This window comes from Benincasa hispida, chromosome 1, assembly GCF_009727055.1.
Source record: "Benincasa hispida cultivar B227 chromosome 1, ASM972705v1, whole genome shotgun sequence".
NCBI lineage: Eukaryota > Viridiplantae > Streptophyta > Magnoliopsida > Cucurbitales > Cucurbitaceae > Benincasa > Benincasa hispida.
In genome coordinates this window covers 409,924-430,549 of record NC_052349.1, presented here as the reverse complement: position 1 = coordinate 430,549, position 20,626 = coordinate 409,924, and the positions used below count along the sequence as shown (strand labels likewise).

The window sequence follows — 20,626 nt, the reverse complement described above, 5'->3', positions numbered from 1 at the left end:
AGCGTCGTAACACTATAATATCAAAATATTTCAAATAACAAGGTTTGAAATCTTTTCTATGCTAACTTATATGAATAATAATAAGAGAGATACTCAATATTTTATTGGTCATGCTTCTCAAAACCCTAATATAATGAGTTTAATTTGGTACTTGTTTTATGAAACTATATAACTTTATGCAAATTTTGGGATGATGAAATAATGATGATACTTTACTTCTTCTTCACATCCCCTAAAGCAAGAAATTAGGGTTATGAAAAAATAAACACATTTAATTAAGAGGTAGAGCTGGACCCAAACATTATTATATTAACTAAAATATAATATGTAATCAATTTCCCAAGTTTCCAATAATATTATTGCACGTGCAATTCCTCTTTTTTCACCTTTAATATATAATAATAATAATAATAATAATAATAATAATATAATATAACTTATCTTCCTTTGCTATTGCCATCACCTTTTTTTTTTTTTTTCTTCTAATTCTTCCATTTTATTGAACTTTTCAAGATGAACTGTTTAAAGGTGGGATATAGTTGTTAGGATCCTTTATTGCTTCTTTACCTTTCTCAAGATGAGCTGTTAAAATATCGATTTATACCATTGAACTTTTGGTATTGTATCAATTTAAATATTAAAATAATAATTGTATCAATTTAAATTTTAAATTTTGGGTTGTATCAATTTGAACTTTGAGGTTGTATCAATTTAAACCTCAAACTAATAATTGTATCAATTTAAATTTTAAATTTTGGGTTGTATCAATTTGAACTTTGAGGTTGTATCAATTTAAACCTCAAACTAATAATTGTATCAATTTAAACCTGATATTTTATAAGCGTATCAATTTAAACTCTGAACTTTCATAATTGTATCAACTTAAACCCTCTATTATGTTTTATTTGAATACATTCATAAAAGTTTATGATCTAAATTGATATATTTATGAAAGTTCAGAATTTAAATTGACTCAATTATTAGTTTAGAATCCAAATTGATACAATTACTAGTTTAAGATTTAAATTTATACAACTTCGAAATTTCAGGGTTTAAATTGATACAACCCAAAATTTAGGATTTAAATTGATATTATTCATAGTTTAAGGTTTAAATTTGATACAACCCCTAGAGATATAAATGGATATTTTCCCCTCTTCTTCTTTTATTATTATTTTTTTTAATCCCCTAAGAAGAGAGTAAAAATCAAAATACAATTATTTTTTTTATTTTTTTTATTTTTTATTTTATTTTATTTTATTTACTTTTTAGCTATGATTATACGATGCATCCCCTTTTAACAAAAATTCTTTAAGGAAATGGCTTTTGAAATATACTACTCAAACACAAACTTTTCTAAAAAGTTAAATATGCTATGTATTTTTCATGCATCGATTTTGCTTTTGGTATTTTTATTTGCTATTATCTCGAAACTGATTGATAATAAGAGGTGTAACTCATATATCTCACAAAATTATGATTGAAGTATCTTCATCGTTTTTTTATGGTAAGATCCACAAAATACACATTTTTGTAATAATCTTGATTACCCTTTTTATAGTTGTAAATTACTAATCTTCTATATAATATTAATCAATACTAGTCACTATGAACAATTTAGGCCTCAATTGGTCACTATTTGATTTTTTATTATTAGTTTTTTAAATTTAAGCTTATAAAATACACTTCTTCTACTTTAAATTTCTTGTTTTGTTATCGACTTTCTACAAATACTTTTAAAACCAAACCAAATTTTTAAAACGTTTTTTAAAAATAATTTTAAAAATTTGTTTTTCATTTTGAATTTGGATTACTCTTTTACTTAAGAAAGAAGATAATCATAGTAAAGAAATTGAGGAAAAAAAAAAAAGCTTATTAAAAAAACACTCAAATAATTATCAAACGAGACCTTAGAAACTTCCAAATGAGGATAGAATTTGAAATTACAATGGATATCCGATAGATTGAAGGGGGAAAAAGGCCAAAAATTCTTATAAGATATTTTGTGAATCAAAACTCACAAACAATTATTCCAATGCAACAAAGAACAAAGTTTTTGAATGGTGGCTTCAAATTCCAATAGGGTTTTCAATGAGTAATCCAAGGTGAAAGATTGAATCTAAGCTACTACAAAGGAAGAAAAAACAATAATATTTGACCTCGATTTTCAGTAATCTTGAAATAATTATTATGAGATTTTGATTTACACACAAATAATTCAAAATTTCAAGTTGGTTCCTAGAGAGACTCTTCACAATATTAGGTCACTAAGTAGCCACGAAAGCAATACAATTCATTCTTATCCTTTTTCTCAATCCATCTTTCTGTCTTCCATAACTCCATATGTGTAGTATATCCTTTTTAATTTTCTAAAAGGGGTACAATTTGAAATAGAGCAAATAATTAGAACCCTAAATTTACGAAAACCATCAAATAATAAGTTTAGGGTTTGCAAGTTGAGCTATAGTGAGTGTAAATTCAACGCCTAATGATATTTGACATGTACTCTTTTCTTTGAGGTTGAAGGTTCGATCTCTTATCCAAATTATTGTTGTACTAAAAAACCAATAGTACAACTTTTCGTCTTCCTTTATATATATGTATATATAAGGCTACCTTATAAAAAATATCCAAGAAGTTTACTATTTATTTTTTAAATATATCCTTATTCTTTCAAAAGTTACAATATTAACTTTGACTTCTCATAAACGTTTTAAAAATACATTGGAATAGAAACTACTCCCCAAAATGTTGGTAGAAAATTGGGACATGGAACATTGATATGGTGGTGACTTGGAACAACAATTGAGTCCAGAACACCGTTACACTATTTCAAGTCATATCACGCCTGCTTTAGATCCCAATTTTCATCTAAAAGTCTAACAAATTTGTATTCCAAGGTTAGTTTCATTGTGAAAGATCAATTGTAATATTGAAACTTTGGAGATTTTTTTTTTTTTTAATAAAGGGTAAAATTCAATAGTATTTTTATTATAATTTAACGTATATATCAACTTTTATCATTTTCTAACGTCATATCCACCTTATAGTTTACTAAAAAGGGATAGAGTATAGAAATTTATTTGACATGATCATCATATTTTGGGGCTTTGATGACAAAGTAACAAGCATTTTTGGAGGATTAATTTTTGCTTAGTTTTTCCTGATCAAGAGATCAATTAATGTGACTTTGCATTCGAGTGAGGTTTGATCTTTAATGAGGTTACATATCTCTCTTTCTACTTTGATTTTGAAGTTTCTTTTGTAATTATTCTCTAAGTAATATCTGAGTTAGAATGCTTGGAATTTTTTTTTGTAGACTTATTTTTTTGTTGCTCTTATATTTTCACTTTTTATCTCAATGAAAGTCATTATTTTTATTAAAAAGAAAAGTGGCACAAAAAAATCAAAATGTCTTACGATTTCCTCAACATCTTTAGCATATATTGGTTAGTAATTAACACTAAAATGAAAAGGAATGGCTAGAAAAACAAGGAAGGAATAATTCTACACAAAAAGGCAAATAACATAGGCAAGTAGAAGAATTTTGTACAAGAATTGAATATTAAGGTTTGGAAGTTGATGGTGTTCTAGGGAATTATTGAATCTTCATGAACTTGTTGTAAGGACCATTTTAACTTAAATGACAATAAAAGAGACATAAATATTGAAGCTATGGTAACCATTACAGGTGTCTCGTGACAAAGACCTCCATATATCTCCATCAACAAAAGGAAACTTTCAGAACAAATACAAATAGATATAAGCCAAATTTACATTGATATCACTCATGCATCAATCCTTTTCTCTTTAAAGTTTTGAATCAAGAGTACACTAATAAATATGTCATAGTTGAGTTTAGCTTAACAGTAATTGACATACATGACCTCCTTCTCTAAAGGTCGGATGTTCTATCCCTTATCCCTTCAGTTGTTGTACTAAAAGAAAAGGTACATTAAACATGCATCTATCTTTCTACTATTAACATAGGCCTAACTACCATTTTCTATAAACTAAAATAACAAAAATCATTAGGCAAATCCTAGAAGAAGGGATTTCAGTCATTTGAAGTCATGTGGTCAAATTTCTAGTTGAGATCACAGAATAAATTCCCTAAAGAATAAGAAAATAATAATAATGATAATAATAAGTTTGAAAGAAAATCTCTGCCAAGATACAGGAGCACAAGAGAGCCCCTGGTTTACAACTTCTATATACACAAACAATATAAATAATAATGATGATGATAAAAACAAATAACAAATAAAGAAATAAATTCCATCTCTCTCTCTCTCTCTCTCTCTCTCTCTCTCTCTTCAATGACTGACTTGCCTTTTGTTTAACATAAATTATGGGTTTAAATCAGACAAAATAAATGCTTTGGACCTCAGAAGAAAGAGACCACAAAGTTCATATAATTTTTTTTTTCCCAAATTCACATCACATGCTATTGAATCTCTCTCATTTCATCTCTAGCATTGATCACTATTTAAGCACTTCCATACATTTCAACTCTCTCCATCTTCAGAAAAAAGAAAACAAAAAAAGTACATTACATTCTATTCTCTCCAACTCCCCTTCCAAAATTTGTCCACTTTCTTTTCTCTTTTCCTATCCAACTTAGTCTAAACAAGAGAGACAAATATTATTATGATGAATAATACCTGTATCAGTATTCCTCCATTGGCTCAGACCATTGATGGTGATCACTTCTTTGATCATCGGTGTATATGGGTCAATGGGCCGGTGATCGTCGGAGCAGGACCATCTGGATTGTCAGTAGCAGCTGCTCTCAAACAACAAGGTGTCCCGTTTGTCGTTGTTGACCGAGCTGACTGCATTGCCTCTCTTTGGCAACACCGGACCTATGATCGTCTCAAACTTCACCTTCCAAAGCAATTCTGTCAACTTCCCAACTTCCCTTTCCCAGAGGAGTTTCCTGCTTACCCCTCCAAGTTTCAGTTCATTTCCTACTTGGAATCCTATGCCAACCATTTTGATATCACCCCACGTTTCAACGAAACAGTGAAGTCAGCCAAGTATGATGAAACTTTTGGCCTGTGGCGAGTCAAAACCCTTTCGTTGAGTCCAAAGCCGACCCAAGTCGAGTACATTTGCCGATGGTTGGTCGTTGCCACTGGAGAGAATGCTGAGAAGGTCGTGCCAGAGTTTGAAGGGATGGAGGAGTTTGGTGGCCATGTTATGCATGCTTGTGAGTACAAATCCGGTGAGGCTTATCTTGGGAAACGGGTGCTTGTCGTCGGGTGTGGGAACTCCGGCATGGAAATTTCACTTGATCTTTGTAACCATGATGCCAAGCCATCCATGGTGGTACGAAGCTCGGTGAGTCAACTTAAGTTACATCAAATAACTCAAATTAGTTCACCTCAGATATAGACTTGTAAAATCAATTTGAACATAGTTCAACTGAACTTCTAAAAGTTTAAACTCATCATTTCAATTCCATCTAAAAATGAAACTTTCTGTGTTAAATTTACGAAAATCATCTGCAACATTGAGTAATAACTTGGAAGTAGTGCAATTTTTCTTGATCCACAGGTTCATGTATTGCCAAGAGAAATACTTGGAAAATCAACTTTTGAAGTAGCAATTTCACTAATGAAATGGCTGCCACTTCATATGGTGGACAAGATGCTGCTGATCATTTCCAGACTTGTTCTTGGGAACATTGAGAAGTATGGACTCAAAAGGCCATCAATGGGACCGTTGCAACTTAAGAACACTGCCGGAAAGACACCCGTGTTGGATATTGGAGCGCTGCAGAAGATAAGGGCCGGCGAGATCAAGGTGGTGCCCGGAATAAAAAAATTCTGGAGAGGTGCAGTGGAGCTGGTCAATGGAGAAGTTCTAGAGATTGATTCTGTAATTCTAGCTACTGGCTATCGCAGCAATGTTCCATCTTGGCTCAAGGTCAGCAAGTTTTTTAATATATATTTTTTTTAAGTTATAAAATTTGGCATTTTTTTCCTGTTATGAATTGGGCTCTTGTTTTGAGAGTCCATGTGACAGTTATGGAAGTTGGGTTCAGTTTTTAAAGTCTCTTTATTGAACATTACCCTTCAGTTCTTCCAAATTTTGTGTCCAACTTGAGAGTTTTTCCGTCCTAAATGCTTTTTACTGTTGTTTACAGAAATTGTTGATTTTCTCTCTCTAAAACTATACATTATTTGATTGCACAGGAAAATGAGTTCTTTTCCAGTGATGGAATTCCAAAAAGTCCATTCCCAAATGGGTGGAAAGGCAAAGCTGGACTCTATGCTGTTGGGTTCACAAGAAAAGGCTTATCAGGAGCTTCATTGGACGCCATTAATGTAGCTCAGGACATTGCCAAGAGCTGGAAAGAAGATACTAAACAAAAGAGAAAATCAGTGGCAGCTCGCCACAGAAGATGCATTTCACATTTCTAATATAAAAGGGCGGCCTTTATCTTAAGAACAGTAACCCAAAAAAAAAAAAAAAAAAAAAAAGCAAAAAAAAAAACACATTAGCAGAGCCCTCTCCCCACTCCAAAAACAAAAAAGGAAAAATATAATTCCCAACACAGTAAAATAGTTATGAATTTCTTTCTGTATAAAGGAAGATGAGGCTTATTGTTTTTTTTATTCTTTTCTATTAACTCTCTCTCTGGATCTACCTTATTGTAATTGAAATTGAAATTGAAATTTTTCTTTCCTTTCTCTGTTGTAAATCCAACACAAGGTGGGCCACTTAAGAAATGGTAAGAAGTGAATCCACAAGGTGGGCCAATTAAATGTGCTCCAAAGTGAATCCACAATGGGCCCACTAACAAAAATGTGGCCCCTCAAGTCCATGATTCCCCCCAACATAACAAATCTCCACTAGGGGATCCCAGTCTTGGTCTCACAATGGAAAAAAAAAGGAAAAGAAAAAAAAAGGTTTCAGGGTTTTCTGTCTCCATGTTGCTTTGCACATGGTCTGAGCAGAGAAGTGTAAACCTTATCTTAGTTTATACATGTGAAGAAATCTCTGTTACCACTACAACTTTTCAACTGTAATAAAGTTACAACATTCAAGTTTCAAACCAATCAGTACCTGCTAATTGCTTATGCTCTCTCTTTTTTACTCTGCTTGAAACTAAGAATCCATATGCACTCTTTCTTCATTATACACCTAACTTATACTTGTGACAAGCCAAACATCAGAATTCACAGCCAATGTTATGCTGTAATCTTGTTAAAGCAACAGCATAATGAAAATAAGCTATAACAAATCGGACTGCATATATAGTTGTACATTGTAAACTGGATGCTTTGTGTTTCTAAAGCCTTAATAAGTAAGACAAGACAATTCACCTGTAGGGAAGGTAAAGGAGAAGACAACCCATATGACTCCCCATGCTGTTGATTCAACCAAACATAGTGCTATAACTCCATGGCCCATTTAAATGTTCTTTCTTCTTCAGCACCACAAACTCAAAGCTTTGCAGAAAGAATTTGTAATTCGACCCGATTGTGATCCTTCGTGAACATGTTACCTGCATCAGTTTGGTATATATTTCAGTCAAGTAGACATTAATGTTCTACTTTATTGCAATACATATGAAGCCTACACTTACAGCATGAAAGTCCAAACCTGCAGTCTTTGTCAAAATCCCACTAGAGTTTCCAATGTTCTCATAAAACCATGCAACCTCTTACTGAGACATCAAAGAGAAGAAAACACATGGGGTAGTAAATACCCATAACATTTTCCTAGTTCTTCATCAAAAGCCCATCCCTTCATGTTATAAATGATAAATAAACTCAGTTGAGATTATGATGGTAAGTGACAAATTTACCACTAGTCTGAGGAAAGACTCACCCGGTTAAAATACCACAGTATATCCTTCATATATACCTCTTAATGTTTCATTAGATTTAACACGTTTCTCATTTTGATTTCACATTTATGAACAGTGTTTTACTGCGGTAAAAGAAAGTGCCAAATATTGACTTATTGGAGATCATTTCCCTCAATATGTTCTCTCCCATAAACCGTTATAAATTTTCATCGAACTTCTAATCTTTTAATTTATCTCACCTAGTATAATGACCATCATTCAGAATGTCGAGCCATTCGAAATGAGCAATTCCGGAAAAAAAAAATTGCATAATCATCAAAATGAAATTCTATATAGAGAAAGTTCATCTTCCAAAACCTGTACTAAAATTGGTGCAAATGTTCATTGCTACATTTTGTTGCCTAATCCAGAAAAAACTACTTGCAACTAAAAATAAGTTAAGACAAATTTGTAGTCTCTTACAGTCGAAAGAGATTCAACAAACAGCCCATAGAAAGAGGTGGATGATTCAGGGATTGAAATAAGACAAAAGTATTGGAACCAAGATTTCACAGCAAGAATCTTGAAGCTCCATGAAATGATTTCATAATCACTTTTTGACTTCTGATTTTGTGCAACCAACAAAAGCAAAAGAACCAGTAATACAAGTACAGGCGCCATGGTCTCAGAACAGTATGATTACTTTGAGTTGGAAAGTATGCGATCAATTTCACCCTTCTGGTTGTACATATCCACTATCTTTTTAGCATATGTGGGTTCATGTTTATCAGCTCTGCAATTCACAAAATCTTCATTAAAAACGAGGACAAGGAAACAAGAATAAAAGAGTTCTTCATACACAGCTTAATCCAGTTTACCTTTGTTTTCCCCATGTTCGGGAGACATATAAATGGTTCCGGATGGTATGGTAATCCAGTGAATAACGAGCAAACTCCAGACCTTTTGGGCCAATCTAAAGAAAAGAAAAAACAAGATAATAAAGTTTCTGCTTATACTTTATTGCAAGTTTCTGCTTATACTTTATTGCAAGTGTATCATCTGGATCAATGAACACTTGCATTTCTGAAAGTTGGTATTTTATTTTTATTTAAAAAAAAAAAAAAAATGTATATATCAAGGGGAAATTTTACCAAGTTCAGAAAGAACGCTATGATGTTCCCAATGAATTTTGGAGCAGGCTGTGAAGGACCTCTCCCTGAGAGTAAGAACAACACAAGTATACAAATCAAAGGTCATAGAAGCCTGCCATGGACTCACCTTTAAAGATGAAATACTAACGAGCACGCTTATTAGCAATTACAGAGGAAAGCAGATACTATATGGAGCGTTCAGAACAAAGCTAGGAAATTCTGCTTTTCCATGATTTTAAAGAAATGACAAGGAACATAATCTGACGATCTCCGGAATGAAAATAATTAAGGATTAAGAAGTTCTGGTCATTACAGGAGAATAAATTATCAATATAACTGCAAAACGGATTGCTCCAAATAGATTATATGGTACGCTGTAACATAATAAAATCTGAATGAAAATTGATTTTAAAATGAGCCCGAACAAACAAAACATAGAGTACAAAATTAGAACTAATGTTTGAGAGATTGATGATGTCGCCATACATACCAAACTTAGCATCGTCATCTGCCTTCACAGTCTCCATAACTAAAGGTCTTCGATTACCCTGAACCCAGAATATTTTTCTAAGTAATATATGCTATGCTTCTTATTAAAGAGGATATAGCATGGCAAGAAATTTACATTGCTAATTGTTGGAGTAATTTCCAAGTACTGTTCTACTAAACCCAGCATCTCTCTACCACGCTCATTTCTACAATGTTAAGGAAACAACAAAAATGAAATGTTAGAATGTCAACTAAATATTAACACACAATAGTCTCTAGTAACGTGACCAGACATGGAAAGTACAGAAAGAACCTAAACAATCATATTACCTAACAGTAATATACTGTGGATGTTGGGTCATGCTGATTTGAGAATATTTTGGCACACCCATGTAACCAACAACCAGATCCTGAAATTTTACACCATTAATCAAAGATGAAGTCAAACAGTATTTTGTTTGTGCCTAAGCAGCTTTATAGTAACACGTGTATAGAACAAGTTAATCGCTAATGACACATCCGAGAACATACTCATCTAAAGAAAGACTAGCCACTTCAATTCATTTGAAAAAAATTAAGTTTTTTTAACGTTTCAATTTTAATGTATCCATGAGACATCAACTCTTGGATCTAAACTAGAGTAAAATTGAAAACTTCCAAGTCAGGGAACTTCTTCATGGCAAACCTGATGGAATAATTTTGACGGGGAAAAACACAGACATGCACGTGCACCATAAAATAGTGTTTATGTCTGGCCAAGAGTGTACCCAACATTTGCCTTAAGCCATCAACTAATTTTTGAATCTCAAATTGTTTGGCATACATTCTAGATTGGCCCAAGTTTATCGCTGGAAATAAGTTTTGAATCTCAAATTGTTTGCCATACGTTCTAGTGTGTATTTTTACCTATATCTACAAAAGGGCTGCCAGTAAACAATTAGATAGAAAAATGTTGAACCATGTTCAAACAAAGATCATGAAGAATAATATGTTGCTATCAAGTCCAAATATATTGCACCCCTCGCTATTTAGAGGAGAAGAAACGATTTGATACAAGTAGAAAATTGCATGGCATCCATATTGAGTTGGATGAGTAGAAATACTGACCGCTAAAGCATTTGTATAATCAAAACAGCTGCAATGCAAACCAAAACTCCATTAGTTAACAACTTCTAAAGAGTGAAGAAAAGACATCACTAGGAGAAGTAACTACTCATATCGTGATGCAAATTTTAAACGTGTATTTTAGAGAAATAGATTTATTCTGTACATTAGAGAATATTATTTTATGTTCCATATTTAATTCAAAAGTAGTCATCCATTTCCAAAAAAATGAAGAAAATATATAAAAACAGTGTTCATCAGAACCAAATCCAAAATTAGGAAACTTACTTTTGAATACCACAAAAAATAAAGATATAAAAAATGAAACATTTTAGTGTTAATTTTCCTTCACAAAATTCTTTGTTTTTCTTAAAAAGAGGATCGAACATAATATACAATTTTGTGAAGTATATTTCTCCCTGTTTATATATATATACTTTTCTCTTGTTAAAAAATGCAGTTTTGCGGATTATATTTGTAATCTTTTTTAAAAAAAGAGAACATAATATACAAGTTAATGAAGTATGAAGAGAGGTTGTTCCTCTCATCTTCTAGTTGGACAACTCCCCTCCACTGGACACACTTTGGAAACAAAACTACTATTTTAGCCTAACCTTATCATAACTTTCTTTTAGAGATGCGATCTTTAAGTGAAGAGATTAAAAATTAAGTGAAGCTAGTTAACTTAAGCTAAAGACGTATTTGAATCTGTACATTTGTGAATAAAACAATAGATAGATTTGGAACTCTCAAATTCTGGAGGAAAAAACGTCCAAATCTGAAACCAATTACATTCAGATTTTTAAAAAATTGTTCATAGAAATAACTTTTTCCCTCGTTTCAATAGTTCATTTTGATGTTTTCCTCTCATGTGTGCACCCTGGCTTGAATGTTTAAGGATGATTCCTTAATGACTACATTTAATTTAAAACATGGGTAAGCATGCATTTGCAGTGTGTTTCCCCCTTGCATCAGACCAGCCCTTAAAACACAAAATTGAAAATACTACTGTCCAATTCTCAGCATCTGCATATATGTGCAACTCTTCCCTGACGAGGGATCAAATATACAAAATGCCCACCAATTGAAATGGGAAAAAGATGAGGTAAAATACCTGTAGCAAGATGGTGCAATAACATCAACCAAGTCATTTGCAGGTAGACAGAAATATGGAATCTGTTTCAGTATAGTTAACTAGATGAGGCACCACATGGAAGATGTTCATGAACAATAACGCTGCAGAGACATAATTACCTCTTCAATATGACCATCCAAATGCTTGAGATGAACCTATTGGAGCAATAAGAACTTGGCTGAGGAGCAATGCCACTAAGGCTAAAAATTGAAACTTATGCCAAAGTTGAACAAAAGAAACACTATTTTCCTACTGAACCAACGGGCTTTCATTGAGTCAGTACATGAGTCGATATGTAAATAAACACAGAAGGTATAAAGGGGAAAATTGCATTGTTTGGATATCAGCCTTACAAGGCTAAGAATCATATCATTGTAAAACTAAAAACAAAAAGAAACTCAGACTAGGATCTTTGGAAAGATAATATGTGCCTTATTTACTAAGTGGTGCTTGAATTGGCAAGTTGGCACCTTACTTAAATCCAGCTCATATAGAGCAAATCAAAATTTCTCACTAGTTATGGATTCAAGTATCTAACATACAAAAGTTAAAATGCGGAAATATCATAATTCTAACAATTACAAGTTTAGGTCTTGACATGAAGCCTAAGAGTTAATCTAAATCTTATACCTCAGCCACTGAGATGATAACTAGAGCCTCGAGAGATCCAATTCGGATGAACTATATTTCTCAGCCATATTCTAAATCTTTTCCACAGAGAGTTATATATATGCGTCAAGGACTAGAGGATGTCCCAAAACAAACCTTGTAATCTTGCATGAACTCGTAATGAAGAACTGTCTCTGGTTCTGTACTTGCAGCCTTGAGAAATTTATCTAGTCCTTCTCGAGTTCCATTATCCACTATTGAAATGGAAAAAAAAAAAAAAAAAAAAAAAAAAAAAAAAAAAAAAAATCAGAACTTATAGACATTTAAAAGCAGCAAGGGTAATCAAAGATGCCATAAAAAACATAAATTTTTATATGAAAAATAAAAATGCAGAATTACCACAATTAGTGCCCAGTACATAAAGCTTCTCCAGATTTAAATGCTGCTCCACAGATCTTAATGCTGCAGTTTAAGATATCATTCTGCATTACAGTTGTAGAAGTCACAATAGCGAAACGAACTAAGGATCTTTATGCAGCCCGGAAACACATTGAATAGAGAACTGTCTTGATTCCCAAAATATGGGACTACCATAATGCACCCTCAAACAGGTATTTTTAATAAATCCACCAAGTAAAACAAAAAAAGAAAAATTACCTTGCACTTGACAACCCACACCACAGAAAAGAAGACGTTTGACTCCTGCAGCCTGTTTAACAAAAGTATTGATATGTCTCATTAAATATACCGTAGTAACATTTGACTTCTAGTTCGATTATGGGTGCTAATGCAAGTACCCCTCATTTTGACCTCTAACAAGTTGATATAAAGCCCATCTGGCAGTTTAAGTATCTTGTTTGATTATTTAGTTGATTTACCAGCTTGGAATTTATCATCAATTTAGTCTAAGAAAAATTATGTGAGCTCCCTCAAGAGAAAGTTGCCTACCATAAAGAAAAGCATAAATTGGGTTTCTCTCCCTCTTAATAATGGAAAAACAAAAGCACCTCAACTAGAGCAAGAGTATTCAAGTTTGGAGACAAAGTTGGCTTTACTCCTCTGGCTGCTAGGACTTCATCTGGTGTCCTATTATCAGGGCAAGAATGATTATAGTAGCAAATCAGTAAAATTGTACTGAAGGAGAGGCTATTTGTCAATACAGATTCCAGAATATTATTAGCAAAGCTACCAAAGATTGCAGTAAATAAACTAGACAAACCTTGCTAAAATAGGTCTTGGACTGAGTCTGTCCTCTGGATCACTACAATATAACAGAACAATGAAAAGTTCACCACAAAAATGGCATTAAAAAAAATTAAATGAAGACCAAGAGAAATTACATAGCTTTATCAAGAAAATCGCACAGTTACCTCTGTACACAAATAACAGCCTCGACCATGCCTGATTTAAGCATTTCAATTGCTATGGTTGTTACTATCCCTGTCCATTGAGCTCCTACAAGTTCGCAGAAATTTGGTTCTCAGACTGTAGATTTATAAACAAAAAAACTGGAGTTTTCTGGAGAAATCTAATGATAATGTAGTCGAGCAAACAAGGATAAGACAAAATATTAACAGGGGTTGTCAAGTAGCCTGATCTAACATTGAGACTACCAAAAAGAGACAATACAATGCGTTTTAAAACAAACTGTTGAAGTATCATAGAAACCAAAGAAGAAACATTGAAGATTATTTCTTATGTTACAAACAATTACCTTCCACTGGTTTAATCTTACGAGCATACAATAGCTTCTCATGAACTCCAAAGTATGTCTCATCCAGCGTAGCTGTCTTCCTCCCTCTACCGTGAACTACAGGTTCCAATTCCTGATGAAATATCAGTGAAAGTCTGATACCAACTTATGAAACTGATGAATGGACTAATTACTCATATAAAATGTCTAGAAATTTGTTTTCACTTAATGAGCAGGAGCCAGTACTACGTCAGGCGTGCAATTTAGTTTTGAGAACATTAATAATATACAATTGGACGACAAAGAAAATGAAGTGAAAGCATGATCAATAGTCAACACAATAGAGAAATCTGGTGCCATCCTCACTGGTCAAATTGTATAGGAGACAGGAGAGGTTTACATTCTCAAAATTAGCTTCATAATACATATTCTTGCTCTCATGAGAAAAAATATTTACAAAATTTAACAACCTCTAGTCCTTTGTTCAACTTCTATATAACAGGGAATTCAACATCCAAACTCCACTAACAAATAGTATACGAACCAATATCAAAAAGTTTAGGTAAAGGAAGATATCGCAAGACATTCAAACAGAAGAAGTGTAGCCTTACTTCAATTCTTGACATGCCATCGCCCAAGAAAGCACACGCATCCTTCACGTGAGCAATATAATAAGTATCACACAAGCCACATCGACTACAAGGAAGAAACCAAGAATCGAATTCAATATTACACTACCACTAAACCCAAAAGCTTAAAATATACATTTAACCTTTCATAAACAATCTTCTTAACACTCTCCGTGGTTTTGAAATTACATGATTTCATCAAGGAACTATCAAATATCGACACAGAGTTTCCAACATAGAATCTCCCACTCCAACACTATTTATTAAAATTCTAAACTACCACTTAACCCGATGGGTTAGGTACACCTAATTAATATTTAACAGATAATCTTAACAAACAATAACGAACAAGAATCAAAGCCGTAAAAATGCAAAGAACAGCTCCTTCCCGCCAAAACCATTTTGTGATATTCACAAAAACGCAGGAAAAGGCATTGAATGAAATGAACCTGCAATGATCTTTGGCAGGATAGGTGCCTCCAGGAGGAATTGGTCTGGAGCGTTGCCGCCAGTCTTCCCTGAGTTTTACTTGCTTCGGTTCCGATTTTCCATCTGTTCCATAACAACCAAACGAAGTCTTACTCTGAAACACACATCATATGCGTGGAATCACAAGAATGCGAGGGATGAACAGAGTGAGATTGCGAACTTACTTGAAGAAGACGACGAGGATGAACAAACGATGGGAAGGGAGAGAGGAAGAGAGCGGAGGTTAGCAATGGAGTGCATTAGAGCAGAGTGGCAGTGAAAAGCTTCCAAAAAAAAAAGAGATCTTTTCATCCACATATATTATATTATTTCGTATGGATAAACCGCGCTCCATTAGTCAGATATTTTTCTATCTTCTTTTTCAGTTGAGAAATTATTTTAAATGGCACTCTTCAAAAATGAATTTTTCAAAAAAAAATAATATTATTTTAATATATATGGTCAAAAATAGGGTAGGGTTGAAAGTATTTTTAAAAATAGGTGTTTGCTGAAAGTATTACAAAATTATGGTATGTGTACGGAGTACATGATTGCCATGTGGCAAACTCGTGTACCCCGTTTAATCCCGTTAGCACCATGTCGGTTGACTGGTCGTATGGAAACTCGTGGACCGGGTCCGCGATTTATTTTTCTTTTTTTAAAAAAATAGATTGACTAATTATTTTTTAAATTGGAGATGTACAACAATATTAAGACTTTAGGAACGGGTCCACAAATTCCTTCATCATTCAACTTAATTATATATTTAATTTACAATGAAAACATAATTATCTTACACGCATATTAAAAAAATGTCGTGATATTAAAGAAGATTTACAATTAGTTCTTTAATTTAAAAACGATCCATGACTCTTATCCCATGAGGTTATCTTATGTCCCTCTAAATTAGGTTTACTATGTTGTTTGCATTTTTTCACTATTTAATTTCACATTCCTTGTTTGCATTGGATCTTTCATTGATTCCTATTTTGTTCTTTTATTATTTCATACTTTTATTTGTATCTCTATTTTTTTCCGTCTTTTATGGAGCTTATTTTATTTATTTATTTTATTAATAAATAATTAGTAAATTGAAATTAAAAACTATACGTATACATCCTTTAACAAATACAAATCCCTTTAGTTTTTTCTTTTAAATATAAATTCCTTCACACAATAACTGCACTCACCTTTCTAAGTTTTCTTCACATAATAATTATAGATCTTTTTCTTAATCACTCTCAAACTCCATTTTATTAAAAAGTACAATTACATAAAATGAAACAATTACATAAAAAGTATAAGTACATACAAGATACAATTACATGAAAAATATAAGTACATACAAGATACAATTACATAAAAAAAATACAAGTACGTTCTAGGTTCATTCCAACCAATTTCCTCATTATTGATTGCAACAAGAATACCCTTATGTCTATCAGAAATCAAGCAAATATCATCTCTTTGAGTAAATACTTAAGTAAATAGCAAAAGCAAGGGTCAATAGCAATGCAAGGGTTGTGGCAGTTTAATGGAGAAGAGGGTACACATTTAAGGTCATCGTGTATCGGGTACACGATTACCTCATGCCACGGCAGACTGCGCGTGCCAGATCAGCAAGAAATCGTGTACCAAGTACACGATTTAGGGCTCATCGTATCGGGTACACGATTTAAAAACTTATTTTTTTCAATATTTTCAGTCCTACTCTACTTTTGTCAATATATATTAAAATAATATTATTTAAAAAAATACTTCATATATATATATATATATAATATATATATATATATATATATATATATATGTATGTATGTATGTATGTATGTATGATGGTAAGTAGTAGTATGTATAATACTACCATCTATCCCTCATAAATCGAGATAGACTATTATTTGTATTTATTAATCAAACAGATAGACATAGTTACTAGTCTATCGTAATTTATCACAAATAGATATTAATGTTTTGTTATTATTTATAAATATTTTGGTTCATTTTTCTATATTTGAAAATAAACATTTTCTTTTTTCTTTTAAAGTATTTATTATAACTTTTAGTCCATGTGCCAATTCTTCAATTGAGTGTACATTTTATTGGTAAATATTTAATTTTATTAGGTATCGACTTGGTTTTTCTTTAGCTTATAAACACATTTATTCCTTAATTAATACTACTCTACTCTAAATAGTTCTTACAAATCCACATAAAAGTTGAAAATGTTAATTTGAAAAATTTAAGAAATTCATATACTATATAACTAATATTTTAAAAATGTCTTAAATTTTGGTTTTTGTAATTAGATTTTAATAACATTGAAACATTTTTTACCTTTTAATATTATTTTTCATCTTTTAATTTCGTAATATTTTAAAATAAAAAAATATCATATCATTTCTGAAATTAGTATTAATTATAAAAAAAATTATTTTGTGAAATAACATTGATTACATTATCTCTTATCAATAAATTTTTTAAATATTTAATTTTTAACTTATTAACATCATTTTTAAATTTTGACTTTGTTATTGTTATTTATTAATTTTGGTTGATATTCGTTTAATGCAATATATTTCAAATTAATATTTCATTTATTTTAAGGGACTTCGTTTATCTATTTTTATACTATTAATTAAAAATCGATCACCCCATCTCAAGCATGTGTTAAATATACTGATAATATACTTAAAATGTAAATATACATTGCATATACCAAGGTTATATAAATTGTCTTATTCATGCATTTATCAGATACTGAAAAATGTAAATATACATCGGATATATTGTTCGGTATATAAGATGATATATTATATAAATTGTCTTATTCATGCATTTATCAGGTATGCCTTAGTTTATTTCTAGAAAATTCAAGTATATAGTACTAATATATCAAATGTACCTTGTTTTCTCCTTCAAAGCTTGTTACGAGTTATTGTTTCCATTTATAAGGACAACAATTTTTTGAATTTTGGGAGAAACTTTCCAAGTTTTAAAAAAGAAAACCGTCTTGGAAGTTCAAAAAAGCAAGTAACACTCCTTACATGATTTGGTATATATATTTAAAGGGAATGGAACGAGGGACTGAAAAAGTAAATTGAGTCGAACTTTTGTGCCCATCAAGGTATTCATGTAAAAAAATATGAAAACTTAGACAATTGTGTAATTAGACCTATTTATTTAGGCTATGCATAGAAAAAATCTCATCAATTCATACCAACTTCAAGGTCATATCATTTTGAACATTGAACTAATGATTATATCAATTTAAACCCTGAACTTTTGAGTTTATCGATTTACACTCTCCATTTCGTTTCATTTGTAAAAACATTGTGTGAAATATATAATTGTATCAATTAAACCCTTAATCTTTCATAAGTGAATCGGTTTAGACTCTTAGACAAAAAAAAATCTTTGAAAATCGTGAATGCATTTAATCTAATGTTCCTTTTATAAAACAGACATTTGAAAAAAATTTACACATGTATTGAGAATTAATGCATAAATGATTTCTAGAGGTAATCATAATAAATTGTTAACGAAAATTTAATAATTTAAAGATTTAAATTATAAATATTGATAAACAAAAGCTAAAAGAGGGTATAAATTAAAGTTTAAAGTGATACTATTAGTAGTTTGACATTTTAATTGATACACTTCAAAAGTTTAAGGATATGATCCACAAAGTATCCATATATTTGCAATCCAACCATTTGTAAAAAAGATAAATTTTTTTAGAAGTCATTCACAACATGTTATTGTCCATTCCACCCCTTATTCATGGGAAATTTGTACATATGACTCATTTTTTGGGACCAAAATGTTAAATGACCCATTTTTAAAAAATAATGTCAATTGACCCTCTGCTGACATCATTTTCATACCAAATTACGTAAATACCCTCACCTCTTTGTCTTCTTGCCCTTTTACTGAAAACCAACCAAAACTAAAAATTCTTCAAACATAACGGCTTCATATAGCTTATAAGCTCCAAACGGTTACGTTGCGTTTGAACTCCATCATTTGGGCTTGCAAAATCTTCCACTGCCACCAACAAATTGAATCTGATCGGAAGTGATTTCAATTGTGCATGAGGATGTCTAAAACTGATCAGTAATAAGGAAAGGGTGAGTCGTTCTAGGGTTAGAAATACTGTGAACCTATGATTTTTTTGTTTGTTTTTTTGGATTTCAATGTGTTCGGAGATTGAAGACGAGTAAAAATAGAGAATGTAAGTGAGATAAGTGAGAGTGAAATCGGCAAGAGCGATACTAGAGAGAGAAAGACCGGAAAGGGTGGGTCGTTCTGGGGTTTAGAAATACTATAAACCAATGGTTTTTTGTTTGTTTTTTAGTTTTCGATGTGTTATGAGGTTGAAGATGAGTAAAAAGAGAGAATGTGAGTGAGGTAAGTGAGAGTGAAATCGACGAGAGTAACAACAGAGAGAGCGACACCAGATAGAGTGATGCCAGAGAGAGCAACACTAACGAGACAATGTCTAGCGAGACTTAAACAAAATGTTGTATTTATAATTTTTTTTCCTGAACGAATTACTGATTGAATCTTTATTTCATGCATGAGTGATTTAAGATGTCAACATGTTTTAGAACCTGTAGTCGACCGATTACCCAGTCAAGTAACGAGCTTAGCCCACATTGCTAATGCGAACAAGACTGTGAAGGAGAAGCTTACCCTACAGCAGTTAGAGATGTTCAAGAGAACAGTTTTTGTGCAATTTGTAGAGATTGATATAGTGTTCAACAACCCAATTATCCATCATATGTTGTTGAGAGAAGTGAAGAGCATGAGAGCTGACTCAATGAGATTCTCTGTTGGTGGAAAGGTCGTCACATTTTCGCAGGATGATTTTTTTGTTGATGACAGATTTGTGGCGATCCCCTACATGAGTTAATCAGAATGAGGAGTCCTCATATGAACTTGCAATCAAATATTTTGGTAATTGGGTGATGAAGGACACATTACATATCAGTCTACTAGAAGAAAAATACAAGGAGTTAGAGTTCGAAGATGACGAAGATGTCGTAAAGATCACATTAGTGTACTACACGGTGGTTGCAATGATGGAAAAAAACAAGCAAAAAAGTGTAGTAGACCTTAAACGTTTTAAGGGCCTTTAGAACATAGAGTATTACTGAAGGAACTCTAATGGGAGAGAACCTTGAGCGAAAGCGAAACGACCAAATTCCATTTTCATTGAATACAAAGTTTACAGTAAACAAGATATGCATTTAATTCTAAATTACAACATGTTTTAGAAAGGGTTTCAAGAAACCTTACCTTTGAAGACCTTTTCTTCACGTTTTCCCTCGAACAAATTATGAACAACTTGAAGACCTTCAAGATTAACCTCGAACAAGTATGAACATTACCACAAATGTTACATTGGTATTCTCAGGGTGAGAATCCAGGAGTGGTGGGCTCTGACTATTTTGATTATGAGGGAAAACTTAATGTAGATGAGGGATTGAGAATTTTCACAAAAAACTCAAAAAACACAGAACTCTTTTTTTGTTTTCTCACACTATC

General features: G+C 32.0%; 2 protein-coding genes across 2 annotated transcripts; one reads left to right on the top strand and one right to left on the bottom strand.

The window, feature by feature from the left end:
• Positions 1-3,998: 3,998 nt before the first annotated feature.
• Positions 3,999-7,514, top strand: LOC120084033 (probable indole-3-pyruvate monooxygenase YUCCA3). Its single transcript, XM_039039936.1, has 3 exons — positions 3,999-5,343; positions 5,560-5,931; positions 6,201-7,514. Exons 1-3 carry the CDS (start codon positions 4,651-4,653, stop codon positions 6,426-6,428), a joined length of 1,293 nt encoding a protein of 430 aa, XP_038895864.1. The 5' UTR covers positions 3,999-4,650; the 3' UTR covers positions 6,429-7,514.
• A 617-nt stretch (positions 7,515-8,131) lies between these two features.
• Positions 8,132-15,405, bottom strand: LOC120084025 (7-hydroxymethyl chlorophyll a reductase, chloroplastic). Its single transcript, XM_039039931.1, has 19 exons — positions 15,265-15,405; positions 15,061-15,163; positions 14,594-14,678; positions 14,004-14,115; positions 13,660-13,744; positions 13,509-13,550; positions 13,297-13,375; positions 12,947-12,998; positions 12,689-12,751; positions 12,446-12,543; positions 11,800-11,835; positions 11,660-11,721; positions 10,549-10,576; positions 9,772-9,851; positions 9,578-9,647; positions 9,443-9,500; positions 8,953-9,017; positions 8,680-8,774; positions 8,132-8,594 (listed from the first exon to the last, which is right to left on the bottom strand). The coding sequence occupies exons 1-19, from the start codon at positions 15,395-15,397 to the stop codon at positions 8,501-8,503; spliced, it is 1,440 nt and encodes a 479-aa protein (XP_038895859.1). The 5' UTR covers positions 15,398-15,405; the 3' UTR covers positions 8,132-8,500.
• Between the last annotated feature and the right edge of the window lie 5,221 nt (positions 15,406-20,626).

What these genes read in the sequence shown, in the direction of transcription:
- LOC120084033 (XM_039039936.1), top strand. Translation starts at nt 4,651, where the DNA reads ATGATGAATAATACCTGTATCAGTATTCCTCCATTGGCTCAGACCATT. An exon ending in CCATGGTGGTACGAAGCTCG is followed by an intron (nt 5,344 to 5,559) that starts GTGAGTCAACTT and finishes CTTGATCCACAG; the next exon opens with GTTCATGTATTGCCAAGAGA. An exon ending in ATGTTCCATCTTGGCTCAAG is followed by an intron (nt 5,932 to 6,200) that starts GTCAGCAAGTTT and finishes TTGATTGCACAG; the next exon opens with GAAAATGAGTTCTTTTCCAG.
- LOC120084025 (XM_039039931.1), bottom strand. Translation starts at nt 15,397, where the DNA reads ATGTGGATGAAAAGATCTCTTTTTTTTTTGGAAGCTTTTCACTGCCAC. An exon ending in CCAAGACCTATTTTAGCAAG is followed by an intron (nt 13,376 to 13,508) that starts GTTTGTCTAGTT and finishes CCCTGATAATAG; the next exon opens with GACACCAGATGAAGTCCTAG. An exon ending in CGAACATGGGGAAAACAAAG is followed by an intron (nt 8,595 to 8,679) that starts GTAAACTGGATT and finishes TGTGAATTGCAG; the next exon opens with AGCTGATAAACATGAACCCA.